The 20,338-nt window shown below is 49.5% G+C and overlaps 1 protein-coding gene and 1 pseudogene across 1 annotated transcript; one reads left to right on the top strand and one right to left on the bottom strand.

Annotated features, from left to right (window-relative positions):
* Nucleotides 1-1,193: 1,193 nt before the first annotated feature.
* Nucleotides 1,194-1,291, bottom strand: LOC115032613 (annotated as a pseudogene).
* Nucleotides 1,292-4,611: 3,320 nt separating this feature from the next.
* Gucy2d (guanylate cyclase 2D, retinal) lies at nt 4,612-19,382 on the top strand. Its single transcript, XM_029483905.1, has 19 exons — nt 4,612-5,341; nt 5,431-5,735; nt 8,119-8,470; nt 8,769-8,853; nt 9,077-9,179; nt 9,529-9,621; nt 10,977-11,057; nt 12,597-12,803; nt 12,914-13,070; nt 13,477-13,626; nt 14,950-15,098; nt 16,168-16,331; nt 16,417-16,609; nt 17,000-17,174; nt 17,429-17,527; nt 17,646-17,740; nt 17,876-17,961; nt 18,159-18,269; nt 19,169-19,382. Exons 1-18 carry the CDS (start codon nt 4,612-4,614, stop codon nt 18,250-18,252), a joined length of 3,318 nt encoding a protein of 1,105 aa, XP_029339765.1. The 3' UTR covers nt 18,253-18,269; nt 19,169-19,382.
* The last annotated feature ends 956 nt before the right edge of the window (nt 19,383-20,338 follow it).

Below are 20,338 nucleotides of genomic sequence, written 5' to 3'. Positions count from 1 at the left end.
TAGAGATTAGAATGAATACAGATAAAAAGAGATATATAAATAGTAACTTTTGTGGTTGTTTTATTCTTATTTATTTATTTATTTATTTATTTATTTATTTATGTATGGCAGTGTCTCATGAATCCCAGGCTGGCCTTGAACTCATCTTGTAGTTGAGGATGACTTTAAACTTCTGACCCTCTTGCTTCTTCCTCCCAAGTGCCAGGATTGCAGGTGGTTGCTACTGTGCTCTTTTTTTATATGCTGCTAGGGGCAGACCTTAGGGCTATGTACGTGCTAGGCAAGTTCCACATGACCTGAGCTGTACCCCTAAAAATTTTTTCTTGTGTTTTCTAAAGTTTTTTTTTTTTTGTCAGTGGTTCATATTTCTTTGTTGCATGCTTCTCCTTGGAGCTGGGCATTTTAAAAATGTATTCATCTTCCCCGGTATCATTTGGATTTTGTATGTCTCTAAGACACCCCTTTTTATCCTGAGCTGATAAACACATGCTCTTTTATAGCATCTTACTATAAAATATAACAAGAAATGTATTCATGCTCTCTACCCTGATTCACTTATGTTTTTCCAAGAGTGTGTCTGTTTGTGGTCTATGTATGGTCTATGTGTATATGTGTATGTGTGTGTACATTGTCACACAGGTCTATGTGTGTATGTGCATGTGTGACCTTGGGCACACTGGTCTATGCATGTCCAGAGATCGACACTGGTATCGGTGTATTCCTCTATCTCTCTCCATCTTATTGTTTTATTTTTTGAAAATATAGAACAATTACATCATTTTCCCTTCCCTTTCCTCCCTGCAACCTCTCCCAGGAACTCTACTTGCTTCTTGCTCTCTCTCAAATTCATGGCCTCTTTTTCTTTAAAAAATGTGTGTGTGTGTGTGTGTGTGTGTGTGTGTGTACATGTATATATTCCTAAATACACAAATACAGCCTTCTCAGTCCATCTGATGCTGCCTGTGTGTATATGACCTCGGGGCAGACTGCTTGCTATTGGATAGTGAATTGGAATCTTCTGAGGAAGACCTCTTCTCCTGTTCTTAGCATTTCCCATAGTGCTTTGTGTAGGGATGAGACCCTCAAGCTTGGGCCCTTCTGTGTTAGAATGCCCATTAGTGTCATTGCTCAGATCTCGTTAGGCAGTGTTGAAGAGACCTAATGGGTACAGCCTCTCCGACATCTCTAGGCGACAGAATCATAGAAGTGTCATGAATGTGTGTGTTATCCTTGCAAAGAGGCCGCGCTGATCCTCTCTGTATTGTTTCAATTTTAGTAATAAGCTGCAACACTGTGTTATTGTTAAATTTTATTTTATTATTTTATATGTATGGATGAAAACATACACACAGACATACACACACATATCCACACACAGATATATACATATATATACACAAAAAAACCCACATATACACACCACACACATATATGCACACAAAACCATATATACACACACATTTACACACACACTGTGTGTGATTAATCACACTTGGGTCCTCTGGAAGGCAGTAAGTGTTCTGAGCCTGCTTGCTTGCTTTCTCTCTCTCTCTCTCTCTCTCTCTCTCTCTCTCTCTCTTTCTTTTTTAAGATTTATTCATTTATTATATGTAAGTACACTGTAGCTGTCTTCAGACACCCCAGAAAAGGGCATCAGGTCTCATTGTGGATGGTTGTGAGCCATCATGTGGTTGCTGGGACTTGAACTCAGGACCTTCAGAAGAGCAGTTGGCACTCTTAACTGCTGAGCCATCTCTCCAGCCCCCTGAGCCGTCTTTCGAACTGTCATATTTATTTTTTATTACACTTATATATTGATTTTTGTGAGTATAAGTATACCACAGTGTGTGTGTAAATGTGTGTATATGTGGTTTTGTGTGCATATATATGTGTGTTGTGTGTATATGTGTGTTTGTGTTTGTGTGTATATATATACATATATATATGTCTGTGTGTATATGTGTGTATGTATTTGTATGTGTATATTTGTGAGTATGTGTGAGTGTGTTTGTATGTGATATGAATGTGTGTATGTTTGTATGTATATGTGTGTATGTGTATTTGTGAATATGTGTATATGTGCTTGTATGTGATGTGTATGTGTGTATGTGTGTTTGTATGTATATGTGTATGTTTGTATGTATGTGTGTGTGTGTATATGTGTATGTGTGTGTTTGTATGTATGTGTGTGTTATGTGTGTGAGTGTGTGTGTGTGTGTGGTGTGTCAGAAGATAACTTGCTGGAGTTAATTCTCTCCTTCTATCGTATGGGTATCGTATGGGTTCCAGGAATCAGATTCAGCTGGTCAGGTTTGACTGAAAACACCATAACCTGCCTTTCAGTTTCTCAGGAAACCTGGAGTTCACTGCTTCAGCTCAGGGGCAGGAGCCGCAGACCCCGCCCCCCTCTGCAATCCCAGCACTGGACTAGAGAAGCATGATACTATGGCTGTCTGTTTTCATGTGTGAAATTCAAACTCATGCCTGCATGGCAAGCACCATCCACCGAGCTATCTCTCTAACCTCCATATCTACTCACTGTGAGCATTTTCTTCATTGTTTGAAAGATCTAATATATGCAACATGCTTATATGTCATGTATAATACATCACCTATTGTGAAATATTGAGGGTAAGTTACATACCTCATGGTGCTTTGTCACTAAATCCTTTCATGGACATTTCTTTTTTGTTTGTTTGTTTGTTTGTTTGTTTGTTTGTTTTTTCGAGACAGGGTTTCTCTGTGTAGTCCTGGAACTCACTTTGTAGACCAGGCTGGCCTTGAACTCAGAAATCCGCCTGCCTCTGCCTCCTGAGTGCTGGGATTAAAGGCGTGCACCACCACTGCCCGGCTTCTTGTAGAATTTTTATAACTCTACTTGTTTAAAGTTTTTGCCTAAAGCTTGCATATGAGTTGGAAGGAAGGTGGGAGAGAGGGAGGGAGGGAGGGAGGAGAGAAATTATTCAGGAGATGAAAGATGACAATTTAATCAAAACTAACCACTGAAGGGGCAAATGAATGTCTTGTGCCTGTAGACAGAATACCTCGGAGCAAGGGGGGAGGGGTACAAAGTGGCTGCAGCAGTCCAAAGCCTGGAGAGACCCTTCAACAGTTCCACACCTTACTTACTGGCTGGCTCCCAGCACACAGGTGTGGCTCACAACTGTGTGTAACTCCAGCGTTCTGATACCTCTTCTGACCTCCATCAGCCATTGCACACATGGGGTGCACACATACATACATATACTCAGGCACCCATACATATGTAGAATATAAAATTTTTTTTGAGACAGGGTCTATGTGTATAGCCTTGGCTGTCCTGGAAGTCTCTAGATATACTTGGCTGACTTCGAACTCATAGAGATCCATCCACCTGCCTCTGCTTCCCTTGTGCCAGGAACAAAGGCTATTACACTCTGCTATAAATATTTTTTTTGCAATTAAAATTGCAGCAATTATATGTTTGCTGTCTATCAACCTATGAACAATCGATGGAGTGACAGTTTATAACTGTGAAAAACTGAACATCTATGATGTTCTAAAATTTCCCCCTAGCTTTAGTGTCCACGGATGATTTTTTAAATTAACTCTATTATCTTATTTATGTTTGTCTGTATGTACAGACAGTGCACCACCAGGTGCTTTCTCTCAGAGGCTAGCACTGGATCTGGAATTGGAGTTACACATGATTGTGAGCCGTCATGTGGGTGCTGGGAACTGAACCTGGGTCCTCCGAAGAAAGCAGCAAATGCTCCTAACCATTGAACCTTTATCTCTCCTCCTTCCCACAGGTAATTCTTTTTCGAGACAGGGTTTCTCTGTGTAGCCTTGGCTGTCCTGGAACTCACTCTGTAGACCAGGCTGGCCTTGAACTCAGAAATTCACCTGCCTCTGCCTCCCGAGTGCTGGGATTAAAGGCGTGCGCCACCACGCCTGGCCCCACAGATGATTCTTATCTGATTCCCTTTTTTGAAGAGACAGCTGAAAAAGATAAACATTTTATTTTCATACGTAAGTCTGACGTTGAATTCGTGCGCGGTGTGAGGTACAGACCAGATTCGCTTTCTCTCCCTGTATGATTAGTTAACGCAACTGTGGCTATCTAGAAGCAGGGCAGACCCCACTCTACAGAGGAGCTGTAGAGACTCTCAACCTCCATCAGCCTGCCCTGTTCTGCTTGATTAAAAGATCCTAATCGGCTTGGAGGGATTAAGGGCTGCAGCGGGCTGTTCCCACACCCCCGCCCTGGGCTGGGCTGCCAGGGGAGACCAAAGGGGCATCGATCCTGTGACCCCTTAGCCAAGCCCTAGCCCCGGACTTTCCGGTAAGTAATGAATGACCCACACAGGAACTTCGGTTCTGTATGAAGGCGTGGGAGTATTCCCCACTGAACCCCCAAGACTGCTGAAGAGGAAGGTAGGATAAATAATCTAAGGACAAGCAGGCTAGACCAAAGAGACCTTGGGGCGATGAGCTGGGCTGCCATCTAGGGTCCTGGAAGCCAAGACACCCTAGGGGGTTGGGCGGAATTTGAGAAACAGGCTTGAGGGGAGAACCCTACAGGAATGAGTGCTGAGGGCCTTGTTCGCTCTGTTTTCACAGAAGAGGGCAATGAGCGCGTGGCTCCTGCCAGCCGGAGGGCTTCCCGGCGCCGGGTTCTGTGTCCCTGCGCGACAGTCTCCGTCCAGTTTCTCGGGGGTCCTGCGCTGGCCAGGGCCTGGGCTACTCGGACTCCTGCTCCTGCTGCTGCTCCCATCTCCTTCTGCCCTCTCTGCTGTGTTCAAAGTGGGGGTGCTGGGCCCCTGGGCTTGCGACCCCATCTTTGCACGGGCCCGACCGGATCTGGCTGCGCGTCTGGCCGCCAACCGCCTGAATCGTGACTTTGCCTTAGACGGCGGCCCCCGGTTCGAGGTTGCGCTGCTCCCAGAGCCCTGCCTGACCCCGGGCTCACTGGGGGCTGTGTCCTCCGCGCTGTCTCGAGTCTCTGGCCTGGTGGGTCCGGTGAACCCCGCAGCCTGCCGGCCAGCCGAACTGTTGGCCCAAGAAGCTGGAGTAGCGCTGGTGCCCTGGGGATGCCCTGGCACGCGGGCGGCAGGTACTACAGCCCCGGCGGTGACTCCCGCTGCAGATGCTCTCTACGTCCTCCTTAGAGCATTCCGCTGGGCGCGCGTGGCCCTGATCACCGCACCCCAGGACCTGTGGGTGGAGGCGGGACGCGCTCTGTCCACAGCACTCAGGGCCCGGGGCTTGCCAGTTGCCCTAGTGACTTCCATGGAGACTTCAGACCGGTCTGGAGCCCGGGAGGCCCTCAGGAGGATCCGAGACGGGCCTAGAGTTAGAGGTAAGCTCCCCAGTAGAGTGCGGGCAAGGTGGGTGGGTCCTGCGGGGAGTGGACAGCGTAGCAAGCCAGCCTCTGTGTCCGCTCCGCAGTAGTGATCATGGTGATGCACTCGGTGCTGCTGGGTGGCGAGGAGCAGCGCTACCTATTGGAAGCTGCAGAAGAGCTGGCTCTGACTGATGGCTCCCTGGTTTTCCTGCCCTTCGACACGCTTCACTACGCTTTGTCTCCAGGCCCGGAGGCTCTGACTGCATTTGTCAACAGCTCCCAGCTCCGCAGGGCTCACGATGCGGTGCTCACACTCACGCGCCGCTGTCCTCCTGGAGGCAGCGTGCAAGACAGCCTGCGCAGGGCCCAAGAACACCAGGAACTGCCCCTTGACCTCAACCTGAAGCAGGTAGATAGACCTCGGAAAAGAGAAGAGGGAGGAGAGCCAGGGAAGTGAGCTGAGAACAGACAAGGAGAGAAGGATGGAACCAGAGGGCAGAGGAAGGTGTAGCCAATGGGCAAGGAGAGGGTGGAGCCATGGGCAAGGGGAGGGTGGAGCCAATGGGGCGTGAACTGTAGTGGCAGCTGAGCTGGAGTTTCCTGGGTGCTGTAGAAGCTCTGGTTTGGCTTAGCCTCTGCCTCCCAAAGTGCTGGGATTAAAGGCATACGCCACCACTGCCCAGCGTCACAACAGTGTTCTTAATTTTGTGAGGGCCCTAATGTGAAAGAAAGATTCCTAGGTGGAGATGGGGACTCCAAAGATAATTTCCAACATCCAAGTAGTAATCAGAATTCCTTGAGTCTCTAGGATCCAAATTCAGACTATCCAATACCATCCCAGTCACAAAGGGAGTCTAGAAGCTACTGAGGTAGAAGGGAAACTAGTTATCAGTAGGAAGAAAATTAGCGATCAAGAGAGTCATATTCATGCCAGGCCTAGTGATATGGGTTTGTAATCCCCCATATACCATAGGCTAAGGCAGGAGGATGGAAAGCTCAGGTTTTTTCTGAGCTACAGAGTAAACTCTGGTTACCATGGGCTTGTCTCAAAAAGTCAAGAGGTGGTTGTATGCAGCATGCGGGTAGAGTGCTTGCCCAGGCTTGGGCAAGGCCTTAGGTTCAATTTCCCAAAATAAATAAGTAGCCACACCCAGAGTCAAGAGGGACCACCACTGAAAGAAGGTGGAGAGTCATACTGGACTATTCCCCACCAATGCCTCTAGCCTTCTCCAAGAAGGTATTTGGGGTAGAGGAGAAGAAAGCTTGGGAATAATCAATAAAGTAAGGGTAAGATGGGACAGAGAATCTGTCAGACATGGAGAAAGAGGGGAAGAACAAAGGTGCTTTCATTAGCTGTCGTGAAGGACACAGCCAGCTGACCATGCTGGAGACCCGGATTCCCCTCCTGGCCCCCCACGAGCCCAGGCGTGAAGCCCGATTACCTTGACTTCCTGAAGGTTGTTCGAATCCACTCATACTCCCCTTCCTCACTGACACTGCCCTGACTCAGGGCACAACACTTCTGGACCCAAGTCCAGAATCTCAAGATGCTCACCCGACCCAGGCTCTCTCTGTCAATCACTACATCAGGCTTCAGAAATGGGGTGTACTCTACAGTTTGCATGCCTGGTTCAAGGCCTTCTGGGAGCTTCTGGATGGCATCCTGAGTTGGGATCCTTCATTACTCTGTATAGATCTTGAGTCTTCCTTTCTCTTTCATCTTCCATGAACTTCAGCCAGACTAAGGCACTTTAGGTTCTTAAGCGTGTCCTCTTTTTTTCTCTCTCCTACCCCCCCCCCGAAAATTCTGATTAATACCTGGGTGACGATCACGCCTTCTGGAACCTTCTACCTCTTCTCCCTCCTCATTTCTAAAGCTTCCTCGCTTCCCTCTACCCCCACCTATCACATTCCTTTAACATTCTTGCCCTTTTCCCCCTACACTAAAGTTTGTCCACAGTAACAGGCTGTCTCATGCACCTCTGTGTCACTGGTGTTGCCTGGTGTCTGTCACTCCATGAATGGGAACTGAGGATAGTAGAGAGGAGAGGCACTGATGGCAAAAAACCTCTTTGGAATGGGAATGGAAGAAACACTGATAATCAAGCTAGAACTGATCATGCGAGCCAGTAATGCCAGCTATTTAAATGGCTGAAGCAGGAGAATCAATTCATTATCATTATACATTCAGTATCTGGCTGGGGAGGGAGTTCTGTCTGCAGAGTTTCCACCTGGAAACAGGAGGATCAGAAATTCAAGGTCATACGTCTGCCTGGGCTACATGACCCAAAGAAAGAAAGTGTTAAAAAAAAAAAAGAGAGAGAGAGAGGGTAAAAAGATAGAGAAGGAAGGCAGGGCAGGCCACCATCTGCCTAGGCTGCAGAGTGGTTTTGAGGTCAACCTGAGCAATTTTGGAAGACCATGTCTCAATAAACTAAACAACAAAAAGACGACCAAAGGATAAGTAGGGAAAGCCGTTAGATGAATAGTAGCTGATGAGATTAAAAACATAAGCTAGTAAAAAAAAAAAAGGAGGAGGAGGAGTCGACGACGACATCGTCGTTGTAGTAGTCGTGGTTGTCGTCGTCGTCTGGGTGAGAGAGAGTCAGTCTGAGAAGAGCCTAACTCCTGAAAGGAGGTATGAACAACAGTCCATGGGGTGGATGGGAACTTTCACCTACAGATAGGAACCCTTAGGGCTAGCCTGGTACAATGAAGGAACAGGCAGGCCAGTGAATTCTCACCCGTTTATGGGTTCTAAGTCCTGGCCCTGAGTCCTTACTCTCCTGCAGGTCTCTCCGCTGTTTGGCACCATCTATGATGCTGTCTTCCTGTTGGCTGGGGGCGTGAAGAGAGCAAGAACTGCGGTGGGTGGCGGCTGGGTGTCAGGTGCATCTGTAGCCCGCCAAGTACGGGAAGCACAAGTCTCTGGCTTTTGTGGGGTCCTGGGAAGAACCGAGGAACCCTCCTTTGTGCTGCTGGACACAGATGCGTCCGGAGAACGGTTGTTCGCAACACACCTGCTGGATCCTGTCTTAGGCTCCCTGCGTTCTGCAGGGACCCCCATGCACTTCCCTAGAGGTGGACCTGCCCCGGGACCAGACCCTTCCTGCTGGTTCGATCCAGATGTGATCTGCAACGGAGGTGAGGGGAGTACCCGCAGGCTCCCACTGGGGCAGACAGCTCGGAAATCCACAAAATTGTGCGAGAGAGGAAGGGAACTCCAATTATTCCTCCAGGTCTTCCTTCAGCCCATGGCTTGCTCAGGACCCCTCTCAAAGATTTCCAAGGCCCTTGGGGACCCTGTAGCATCTTCCCTTTTGAGAAGTCTGTAACCTTTCACCCAGCTCCCGAGATTTGGCATGACTGTTTGAACACCTCCCTCCCTCAAGGGATCCTATCCACGACAGGACCAAGACTGTGGCTCTCTTTGTTCCTTCAGGGGTGGAGCCAGGCCTGGTCTTTGTTGGCTTCCTCCTGGTGATAGGGGTGGGACTGACTGGAGCCTTCCTGGCTCATTACTTGAGGTGAGTGGGGGAAGGGAAACTTCACCACAAAGATAGCAGGTTGAGGTCCACTCTAATGAGGGAGAGTCATTTCGGAGAGGGGCTGACAAGAGACCGGGGTGGGGGGGGGTGTTTGGGGGATAGCTATGTTCCAGCAAACTTCCCTGAGCTAATGCTACCCTTCTGCTCTCTCCCCTGCTGGCCTCTTGTGGACTTTCCTGGGATGACCTCATCCCCCCACCAGGCACAGGCTGCTACACATGCAGATGACTTCCGGCCCCAACAAGATCATCTTGACGCTGGAAGATGTTACTTTCCTCCACCCACCAGGGGGCAGCTCACGAAAGGTCAGCAAAGACAGGGCACCAGGAGCCATCTATCTTTCCCTGTAATATTTGGTTCCTTCCCTGAGCCAGCTGTCCCATCCCCGCTACCACCCCCAGCTCCCATTTGAGAAACTTAGTTTCTTTCCCAGCTTTGTCCTTGGAAATCAGGGACCTCAGCTATGCAACAGGGGGTGCTGGTGTGGAAGTCCCATTAGAAAGTGAATGTTTGCTCTGTAAACTGTACCCTATGGTACCGTTTCCATATGCCCTGCAGACTCCTTTCCCTCTTCTCTCTCACCCATAGAACTCAGCCTCAGCTGCAGTATATATTCTGACACTTTGCACTGGCCTCTGTCCTCAGGTGGTCCAGGGAAGTAGATCCAGTCTGGCTACCCGGAGCGCATCAGACATTCGCAGTGTCCCCAGCCAGCCCCAAGAGAGCACCAACGTTGGCCTCTATGAGGTAAGCCTAATCCCCACTCAGGCTGACCTATACTCTAGGAGGGAAAAAGAAGAGGAAGGATGCTCAGACCGGAGTCCAGAAGAAAACCACTCTCGAGGGATGTACCCAGCCAAGACAAATCCCACAGGCTCCAGGCAAAGAGAGGACACTGGGCAGGATCTTGGGGGAACGTCGTGAATTTAGCAATCCCAACCCGATTCTCCAATCTGGAGAAAATTTCTGACACAAGATGCAGGTGAGGGCTTCCCAAAGCTGGAAGTTGGAGGTGTTGTGGAGCATGCTGGGATCAGCACACAATCTGGTATAGCCAGGGAGACCAATCCGTTCTCAACTGGGAGTCCCTGCCTGACCTCCTCAATGCGGTCACCCAGTTCTGATCAGATCCATGAACACAAGATCCATGAACACATTCTTAGAAAAGGAATGTCAGAGGAGGACACTAACAGCGGGGCCAGGACATGTGAATGTGGCAGAGTGGGTGAGAGGGACTGAGAGCCCTTGGAGAACTTGGCTAGTCAAGAGGAATGGGAGGAGTACCCAAACTCAAGGTCCCGGAGAAAATGCAAAAGTTCTGACTAATGTCACCCGAGACCATCATGACTGGTTCTCAGCGACATCTTGTTATTTTAAGCACGCTGTTCTTTGTTGCATGGGGCCACACACTCTGCCTATGCTAAGTCTTTCTTCTCTCTGGCCTTGTCCACAAAATGCAAACCCCAATTTGTAAGTGACCATTAAAAAACATCTCCATATTTACTTCCAGATGCTTGCTAAGAGTCAGTACCAAATCTCCAGGACTCTTCTAGTCCACATCTCTTACCAACAGGCAGGACCACTAACCTGATTTGCAAAGCCCAGGGCAAAATATGAACAAAGGGTTCCTTGTTCATCCACAGGATGGCAGCAGATTATGAACCAAGTGGCTACACCATGGCGTAGCATGCCTGCAGCTTCTGGGGACAATAAGGCCAGGACCAGAAGGGATGAAGCCTCCTTTCATAGCTAGTTCACAGCGATACCCAATACCTGATGACTCCTTAGTACCATGAGGGCTCTCTCATGGCAAGGGGTAGTGATGAGGGCTGTGTGTGCCACAGTTCATTTGCATGACTTGATCGGTATTCAGTTCTCATCTGGGGATGAGAGGACCACCATGTATGGGTTTGCATCTTCTTTGCCTGGGCTCTGATCCAGATACCTGTGAAACGTATAGGCGTACATTGAGCTGCTTGCATCTGATGTTCTGTCTCATGACAGATGGATTCTGGGTCACTAGGGCAGTGGAAATGTCAGAGTCCAAGAGCACCTTGCATCTTGGGGCTTCAAGGACTGAATTCCTTAACCTTCTGTTGCAGGGGGACTGGGTTTGGCTGAAGAAGTTCCCAGGGGAACATCATATGGCTATCAGGCCAGCAACCAAGACAGCCTTCTCCAAGGTGAGAGTTGAACCCGTAGCTATAAATTTGACCATTTTTGGCTTTTTTTTTCTTGGGGGGGGGTGTTGTTGTTGTTTTTTTGTTTTGTTTTGTTTTTTGGTTTTTTGAGACAGGGTTTCTCTGTATAGCCCTGGCTGTCCTGGAACTCACTTTGTAGACCAGGCTGGCCTTGAACTCAGAAATCCTCCAGCCTCTGCCTCCCAAGTGCTGGAATTAAAGGCATGCACCACCACACCTGGCTTCTTGGCTTCCTTTTCAAAGCAGGTAACAGAGGTAGCCAGTCCCCAGGGGTTCCTTCCACTCCAGAGAGGACTGACTCCTCATCTTCCTCTCTTGTGACATCAGCTTTTTTCTCTGATGTTCTTAATCACACTTATGTAATAAGTGACATGTTAACTTATCATGTAAGTTATATGCTCATCTATGGTCTGGCTTATGTCTTATCTGCCTCCACCACTGACTGAAAGTTGAAGGAAGTTGCTACCATATTCCCAGCACCCAGTACAGTGTCTGGAATATTGGAGGCTAGTAGGTTTGTGTCAAGTGAAATGCTAAGGAAAAGTGAAAATGAGGACTCATTGAGATGGCTCAGTGGACACAGGTGCCCATTGACAAGCCTAGACACCTGAATTTGTTCCCCAGAAGCCACTTAAGTCACTCACAGCTGGGATCCCCAGCTCCTGTGGCGGCTTCCTGGAAAGAGGCCAAAGCAAGGATGCTCGATGCTGGGAGAAGAGGGACATTATAGTTGAAAGCACCAGAGTAAGCTAGTCTACTGCCTCCCCGCCAGCTTCCTGCGTATTCACTGTGATGGTACGGCTGAGGCCATTCCACACAAGTGTTCTAGGAGAAGGGGAAACATGTTTAATTATTTTCTTTTAAAAAATGTTTTTGTTTAATTATATGTGCGTGCACATTTGTGTGCATGTGGCCTGTATGTGCCATGGCGTCCATGTGGAGGTCAGAGGGCAACTTGCAGGGGTCAGTTCTCATCTTCCACTAATGTGGGTTCTGGGGAACAAATTCAGGTGACTAAGGCTTGGGCACTGACAAATTCACCGTTGGACACCAGGTGTTTAAAACAAAGCACAGCCCCTTAACTGAGCCTGTGGCCCCAGGGAAAGCTAGAAAGGCAACCATTGGCGGGTCTGGCCCTTCACCAAAGACTGCTGCACTAAAACAGCAGGTGGTGGCAGGGCTTCCTTCAGGTCACACTTTCCCTCATGACTTCACTTTGCTTTGTAGCTAATTTAGACCTTTAGCTTCCGTTAGCAAAGCGGAACCTGAATGGGTCCTAATCCCCAGAGTGTGGCTGTCTTTTCGTTCATAACTTTAAGCTTAATCTTCCATAGTCATGTTCTGAACGAGGCCCTTTCACCACATGGTGTTGTCCAAAGACAGAACTATATAAAGAAGAAAGCCCCTCCCCCACTTCACTTACCACTTTCAATCCCATATTCTCACTTTGGATGCCTCAAACAGACACTAAGTGGGGCGGGGTGTGTGGTAATAATTGGTGCTCCTGGAATTGCCTTTCAGCTTCGAGAGCTCCGGCATGAGAACGTGGCTCTCTACTTGGGTCTCTTCCTGGCGGGTACAGCAGACAGCCCTGCCACCCCTGGGGAGGGCATCTTGGCTGTGGTCTCAGAGCACTGTGCTCGGGGCTCCCTCCATGACCTCCTGGCCCAGAGAGAAATAAAGCTGGACTGGATGTTCAAGTCTTCCCTCCTGCTGGACCTCATCAAGGTGAGTGTGTGTGTGTGTGTGTGTGTGTGTGTGTGTGTAGGAGACAGAGAAGTGCTGGCAAGGGAGAGGTCAAGAGAACTGAGGTTGCCTCTTCTTCCACTCCTTCTAAGGGAATGAGATATCTGCACCATCGCGGCGTGGCCCACGGGAGGCTCAAGTCACGGAATTGCGTGGTGGACGGGAGGTTCGTGCTCAAGGTGACAGATCATGGCCACGGGCGTCTGCTGGAAGCGCAAAGGGTGTTGCCGGAACCTCCCAGTGCAGAGGGTAGGAGTCCCCAGCTCATCCCAGGCACTGGAGCATCCCTAGTACCCGCATAATTGCAAGGGCTTTTCCTTCCTTCCCTTCCTCGCACTCCTCCCGTTCCAGATCTATTGACACTTACCAGCTTCAGAAAAGGTCTGTGGCTAGGGATGTGGGGGCCTGCTAGGGAGTGCTTGAGCTCTGGGTCTGTGGTTAAGTGGTGCTTTGCTGAAGGTTCGGGTTCTGGAGGCGGAGTCTTCCCTAGGCACCGCCTTCCTGGGGGCAGGGTTTTCTCTGATTCTTTGAATCTCAATCTCAGCGCAGAGATCTTTGAGGGTTGTGGGGTTAATTAGTATTAATGAGGGTGAGGGTCTAGCCTGACGGGCCATCACAGCGTCTCTGTCCCCTTGCTCTTCTTCCCTGTTCTTAGATCAGCTATGGACAGCCCCAGAGCTGCTTCGGGACCCCTCCCTGGAGCGCCGGGGAACTCTAGCTGGTGATGTCTTTAGCCTGGGCATCATCATGCAGGAGGTCGTGTGCCGCAGCACCCCTTATGCCATGCTGGAACTAACGCCCGAGGGTAAGGTGGTTTGGGGCCAGATAGGCACCCTGTAGTTAAAATAGCCAGACCTAACCAGGCTCTTTAATAAAGGGAAGCCCGGTAATGATGATTAATCTTGTCATGGCTTTCTTAAAGCTGGGGTCTGTAGAGAGCAGTGGGAAAGCCAAGCATGTGGTGGATATTTAAGGGCACAGATCTTAAAGTGTTTCTGTCCTGACCCTGGACCCACCCTGCTCTTCCACCACACAGACAGGTTCCTCTCTGACTCTCAGAGATCCTAGGAAGACAAAAGGGGACAAGCAGGGGTCCAGAGGACAGTCATATTGGCTTAAAATCCAAATTGCTTGTGGTCTAGAGGAGTCCACTCCAATCCTTTTCTTAATCAGTAAACATTACTTTGTGTCACCTCTTACTGACACTCAGAGTTCAGGGTCCTCTGGTTACTCCTAGAGATGACCATCCACATTACACTCTCCCACTAACGAAAGCATTTATTAGTTATTTATCTCTTTACTTAGTTATTTGTGTGTAGTGTATGTATGCATCCATGTATGCACACAGCTGTGTGTGCTTATGTGTCTGTATGCAAATAAAGGTCAAAGGCCAATATCAGGAGCCTTCCTCAACCATCCTCTTCTATGTTTTGAGACAGAATCTCCCACTGAAGTCAGAACTCACTAATTAACTATATTGGTTGGCCATTGAGCTGTAGGGAGTCACCTGTGTCTGCCTTCCCAGTGCTTACAGGAGAGTGCCACTATGTCTGACTTTAAAAAAATGTGGCTGCTGAAGATGCAAACTCTGGCCCTCTGGTTTCTATGGCAGGCACTTACTGACTGAGCCATCCCCTAAGGCTTGGAAGTGTTACTTTAAAAAAAAAAAAAAAGTGCTGGGCGTGGTGGCATACGCCTTTAATCCCAGCACTTGGGAGGCAGAGGCAGGCGGATTTCTGAGTTCAAGGCCAGCCTGGTCTACAAAGTGAATTCCAGAACAGCCAGGGCTATACAGAGAAACCCTGTCTTGAAAAAACAAAAAACAAAAACAAAAACAAAAAAAAAAACCAAAAAAATGGCTGGGAAGCAGCTCAGCTGATAGCATACTTGCTTAGTGTGCACACAGCCCCGAGTTCAAGTCCCAGCACCCTGTAATGTAGGCATGGTGCTATAAGCCTGTGGTCCCAGTACTTGCTTGGGAAGTAGAAGCAGAAGGTCTAGAAGTCCAGGGTCCTCTATATAGCAAGTTGGAGACCATTAGAACCTCTCTCAATGCCCCATTTATGGTAGGGTCAGAGGTGGCTTTGTTTGGGGACACCCACTTCTCAAAGTCTCCTCTTGCCTCTAGAAGTAATACAGAGGGTGCGGAGCCCTCCTCCACTGTGTCGGCCCTTGGTGTCCATGGACCAGGCACCCATGGAGTGCATCCAGCTGATGACACAATGCTGGGCAGAGCATCCAGAACTTCGGCCTTCCATGGACCTCACCTTTGACCTGGTCAGGGGCTGGGGTTGGGCAAGGACTGGGCTGGCCCCTGGGATCCCAGATTCTTGTCCGGCATTATGTTCCAATAGAAGCAGACTGGCAGGCTGCTTGACCTTCTTGTCTCTCTCCTAAGGATTAGCCTATGGACTGAGAATTTAGCAGGGAAGGTTTAGAATGCAAATGAGGACTTGTGGAAGCCTTTGGAATAGGAGAGGGAACTCTGGGTGGGAGAAATATTTAATTCAAAGCAAATAACGTTGAATGAGAACCAGATGTGTGCTTGGTTTGTGCGCCAGGAAGACTCTTGGCTGAGTTAGTCCCTTGTCAGTTCCAACTCTGAGCAGCCATCTCTGGGAACTCTCATTCTCTACACCTCCTAATAATATCTGAAACATAGTGGCCAGGAGTTTGGGGGTACTTCACGAGTAGATGACACTGAGAGATATTTAGTCACCTGAGAGAGTTCAGGAAGGCCATGGAAGCCAAAGTCCTAGGCAGTCTTTTTCCCCCACTCTAGCTTTCTTGTTAATGTCATTTTTTTCTTGTTAATGTCATTTTTTTCTTGTTAATGTCATTTTTAAAAGTGTTATAGTTTTTCTCTTAACCCAGCTAGCTCCCAGATAATTGAGACGGGACTATTAGATTTAAGTAACAGCTTTAAGGCCCAACAACTGAGCAACAGTAACCACTTTAGTCCTCTAATCTGGCTACCTCCCCGCCAAAATTCCTGACATATTTGCATTTTAGTACCGAATCTGGCACTCTGCTCTGGGTGTGTTTTCCTGGTGGCTCCTGGATCCTTTCTTCATCTAGAACACCCACCTCTTCTCTCCCATCCCCTGCCCCTAGCTGGGAGGAAGTCCAGCCCTATTCTCTTCTCTGTTCAGTCATTGGCTGATCAGCTTCTTTATTGACCAATTAGGGAATAACTGGGGAGCAATGTTTACACAACATCAAGACAGGAGATTCTCAGAACAAGGATTGCAAGGAGATATGAGGGCACAGAAATCAGCATTTGAATAATACAAGGATAATCTTTACATGGTACACAATGACATCGAGCCTGTGCTTTCTCTCCTAGTTCAAGAGCATCAACAAGGGCCGGAAGACCAACATCATCGACTCCATGCTTCGGATGCTGGAGCAGTACTCTAGTAACTTGGAGGATCTGATCCGAGAGCGCACGGAGGAGTTAGAGCAGGAGAAGCAGAAGACAGACCGGCTGCTCACACAGATGCTGCCTCCGTGGGTGCCTAAGGGACCGGGGCGTCGGGAGAGGGTGGCCAGACTGGGGCAGCCTCCAGGTAACCCCGCTGTTCTCCATTCCTAGATCTGTGGCTGAGGCCCTGAAGATGGGGACATCTGTGGAGCCTGAGTACTTTGAAGAGGTGACACTCTACTTCAGTGACATCGTGGGCTTTACCACCATTTCAGCCATGAGCGAGCCTATTGAGGTGGTAGACCTGCTTAATGACCTCTATACTCTCTTTGATGCCATCATCGGTGCCCATGATGTCTATAAGGTGGAGTGTACAGGAGATAACACCTCCTGCCTTTCAGTTTTGTTGTTTTCTCTGTATACCTGGGTGGCTTAGAACTTGCGGTTGTAGACCAGGTTGGCCTCAGACTTGTAGCAATCCTCCTGCCTCTGCTTCCTGAGCCCTGGGGTTATAGGCACGTACCGGCACTTCTGGCTCTGTCTTTCAGTTTAAAAGAAGCAGTTCACCTGCCTCAGGACACCAGTTTTCCTCAGCCCTCCTGTCCCTACTCTCTTCCTTCAGGCCCAAATGCAACTCCTGCCTCCCAGAATATCTGCCCTAGTCTAGCCTCTTTAGACTTCCCGACAAGTGTCATTGATCTGAGTATTGGGGGAGAGGTGCTCAGAACTGAACAGACACAACACCATCCCCCAGGTGGAAACAATTGGAGATGCATATATGGTGGCCTCCGGGCTGCCGCAGAGGAACGGGCAGCGGCACGCTGCAGAGATTGCCAACATGTCACTGGATATCCTCAGTGCAGTCGGCTCCTTCCGCATGCGCCATATGCCCGAGGTGCCGGTGCGCATCCGCATTGGTCTGCACTCAGGTAATGACTCAGCCCTCCCCATTTCTGGGCTCCGGATTTCAGCTACAGGAGGCAAAGTCTTGGCTGGGGTGGGGGTGGGCTGGGAGGCGTTGCCTTGAAGAAAACACACTTAAGATTTTTTTTTTTTTTTAATTGGGGGAGCTGGTGGAGAGGATGGGTGCTAGGCCTTTCGAGGCACTTCTGCAGCCTAGCTACGGAACAAGGCCAGCTTCAACCCATCTCTGCCTGTCTTCTAACCCAGCATATTTCCCCAGGCCCATGCGTGGCTGGTGTGGTGGGCCTCACCATGCCTCGGTACTGCCTGTTCGGGGACACGGTCAACACTGCCTCGCGAATGGAGTCCACTGGACTGCGTGAGTGTAACAGACAAGGAGGGCTGGGGGAAGTGGGAGAGGCTGGGCAGGGGAGATAGCCCAGGATGAGGACCTGAGAGGTGACTCCTGAGATCATAGTGTCCCCTCACTATTTCAGCTTACCGCATCCACGTTAACATGAGCACTGTTCGGATTCTTCGCGCTCTGGACCAAGGCTTCCAGATGGAGTGTCGAGGCCGCACGGAGCTGAAGGTGAGTTTGGACCATACTCTGCCACTTTGTGGGGGGGTCTATGCAGATGTAGAGTCTCCCAGTTTCACCTAGACCTAAACCTTCTCCATCCCTCACCCCGGTCTGCCTAAATCTCCCTTTTTTGTGTTTCTCCAGGGCAAGGGTATTGAGGACACATATTGGCTTGTGGGCAGACTTGGCTTCAACAAGCCCATTCCCAAACCACCTGATCTGCAGCCAGGGTGAGTGGTTGGCTTGAGCCTGATGAGAAAGCTGGATGCTGGCGCCTCTGTGGCGCCAGCCAATGGGCCCTTGGTGCCAGCCAGTTCTTCCTGCCTCCCACACCAAGTCTCATCCTCGTGGCAAGCTGCAACAACCCAAGCCCTGACTTCCCTCACTCCCATTTCCCTTCCCTGAGGCTGCAGTTTCCTTTCTGCAGGGCCAGCAACCATGGTATCAGCCTGCAGGAGATTCCCCCAGAGAGACGCAAGAAGCTGGAGAAAGCCAGGCCAGGCCAGTTTACTGGGAAGTGAAGCTCTACTGGGGACAGGTATCGTGTCTCCCCTCAGCCTCAGAAGTAGAGTAAAAAGATTATTGTTTTCTGTATATATTAATTAATGCTGCAAATTAATAAAGCGGCAATTATTCCTTAACCTTTCCCCCCAATAACGGCACAGAGACCTTTTAATATTTCAAAGCCTTAGGCCTTATCTGGGCAGACTCTCAACTAGCTCACCTAAGTTAACTGGACCACATAGCTATATCCAGCCACATGGATAGCTATACATTCTAGGCATGTGACCAAGCCAGTCTCCTCCGTATCTCCTGGTGACATGACAGGGTTTTTTCTTTTCCCCAAAGTGCCTTTCTTTCTCTCAGGATGTCCCGCTTGCACTTTCTGCCCAGCTCATAGGCTATCAGATTTTTTTATTAAAGCCAATCAAAGAATGCTTTGGTTTGGTGAGAAAGGACAGAGACAGTTTCACACAGTGTACCCCAACAGTCAGGGACCACTCCCTTCTGTGGGGATAGAGGTGGACTGGGAGGGTGGGTGTACTTCCTAGGGGTCAGGCCCCTCCTCACCAGATTAGAGACTGGGTATGAGTTGCCTGAATGCTGTCACACCCAAGCCCGTGTCCCCATTCCTCTCTGATTTAGGGGGCAGAGGCTGGCTCCTCAGCCCATAAGAGACTTCCCTTGGAGGAAGTATCAGCTTTAGGTATACTGATTCAGCAGGTCTGGGGTCATCCCAGCACCAGGTTTGCCCTGACCCACCCCATCCCCCGAACATCCCCAGGCATCTCAGAGAGGCCCCCCAGGTATGTACTCCGCAGAGGAGAGAGTTCTTGAGGATAGCATTTACCAGAGGCCAGTGTGAGGTTGCTTCTGCAGTTCTGTCAGAGCAGGTGGCCTTCATGTCTTCCTCTGAGACAGCTTTTATTCCCTCAGGAGTATTCTGCAAGGCCCTTCCTGAAGTTGCTGCTACATATGGGACTAAGGCCCAAGGCTTCTGTCCAGTTCTGCCTCCAAGGATTCTGAGCCAGGAGTCTGCTGCAAACCGGCTCTGTGACCCTGGGAAGATCTGAAGTGCTGTCCAGGCCCTCCTCAGTGGTAGAATGGGGTGGGGGGCGCTAAGCGGTTTCCTTCACCTGTGGCCCTTACAGTGAGGCTTTAGAATGGCTGATCCCATTGGGATCAGGATTCTGCGGCATATGCCCCACCCCCCGCCCTGTTCCAAGGACCCTGAGCTCATTGGAGAGTGCAGAGGTGGCAGTGCCCCACTCTGTAGGTCCTGTGAGACCCCAAACGTAAAGGATCTGGGTTCAGAAACCCCAGGGGAAGTGGAGGCTTCATGTTCTTCCAGGGCAGGGGTCATGATGTAGCCTGGAAAGACCAGGACCTCCGTTCACCCCAAGTCCTATTCTCATCTCCATCACCCACACTGGTCAGAAACGGTTCCTTCTCCAATGGCAGAACCGAAGCACTTGCCCAAGTGCAGAGAAAAGCTTGCTCTGGGGGAGGGAAACTAGCTGCACCCAAACTTTGCTAACCAGAGTGGTAATGAATAGTCACTCTCAGCTTAGCTGGGTGCTGGTGAATGGACCATCGAAGAAAACCATTTCTGCTGAGATCTTTGTAATAAGCGCCTACGCTCAGGACTGGCAAATCCCCAGCTGTAGTTTCCTTTGCAGAACTCGGAGGTGCCAGAGCCTGGACTTTGGCATGTTTGACTCTGGCTGTCTTCTGTCATTGTCAGAACTCTGTCACCCAGACTCTGGCTGGAGACTGTTAGCACCAGACACCCAGTAGGTGGTGAGTGTCAGGACCTGGTGATGTGCAGAACTGGAGAGGCGTTGATAGGGTCTGAAAGAGACTCAATGGAGCCCTCATTATGGGAGGCACAGCTGGCAGGCCAGCCACATTGGCATCACTGTTAGACCTCAGGATCACTCCACAGCCACGGGTCAAGTCTGCAGGTTAAGGGGACCCCTCAAAGCATTACAGGACCACAACAACTTCTTAGTCTGAGGATGCCCAGGACAGAAATTAGTCATTATACTTGTTTGTTTGGGCTCATGAGATGTTTTTATTTGGGGCTAAAACAACTAGAAAATCAAT

This window comes from Mus caroli, chromosome 11 (assembly GCF_900094665.2).
Source record: "Mus caroli chromosome 11, CAROLI_EIJ_v1.1, whole genome shotgun sequence".
In the NCBI taxonomy this organism is placed as follows: domain Eukaryota; kingdom Metazoa; phylum Chordata; class Mammalia; order Rodentia; family Muridae; genus Mus; species Mus caroli.
This window is presented reverse-complemented; position numbering and strand designations above follow the sequence as displayed.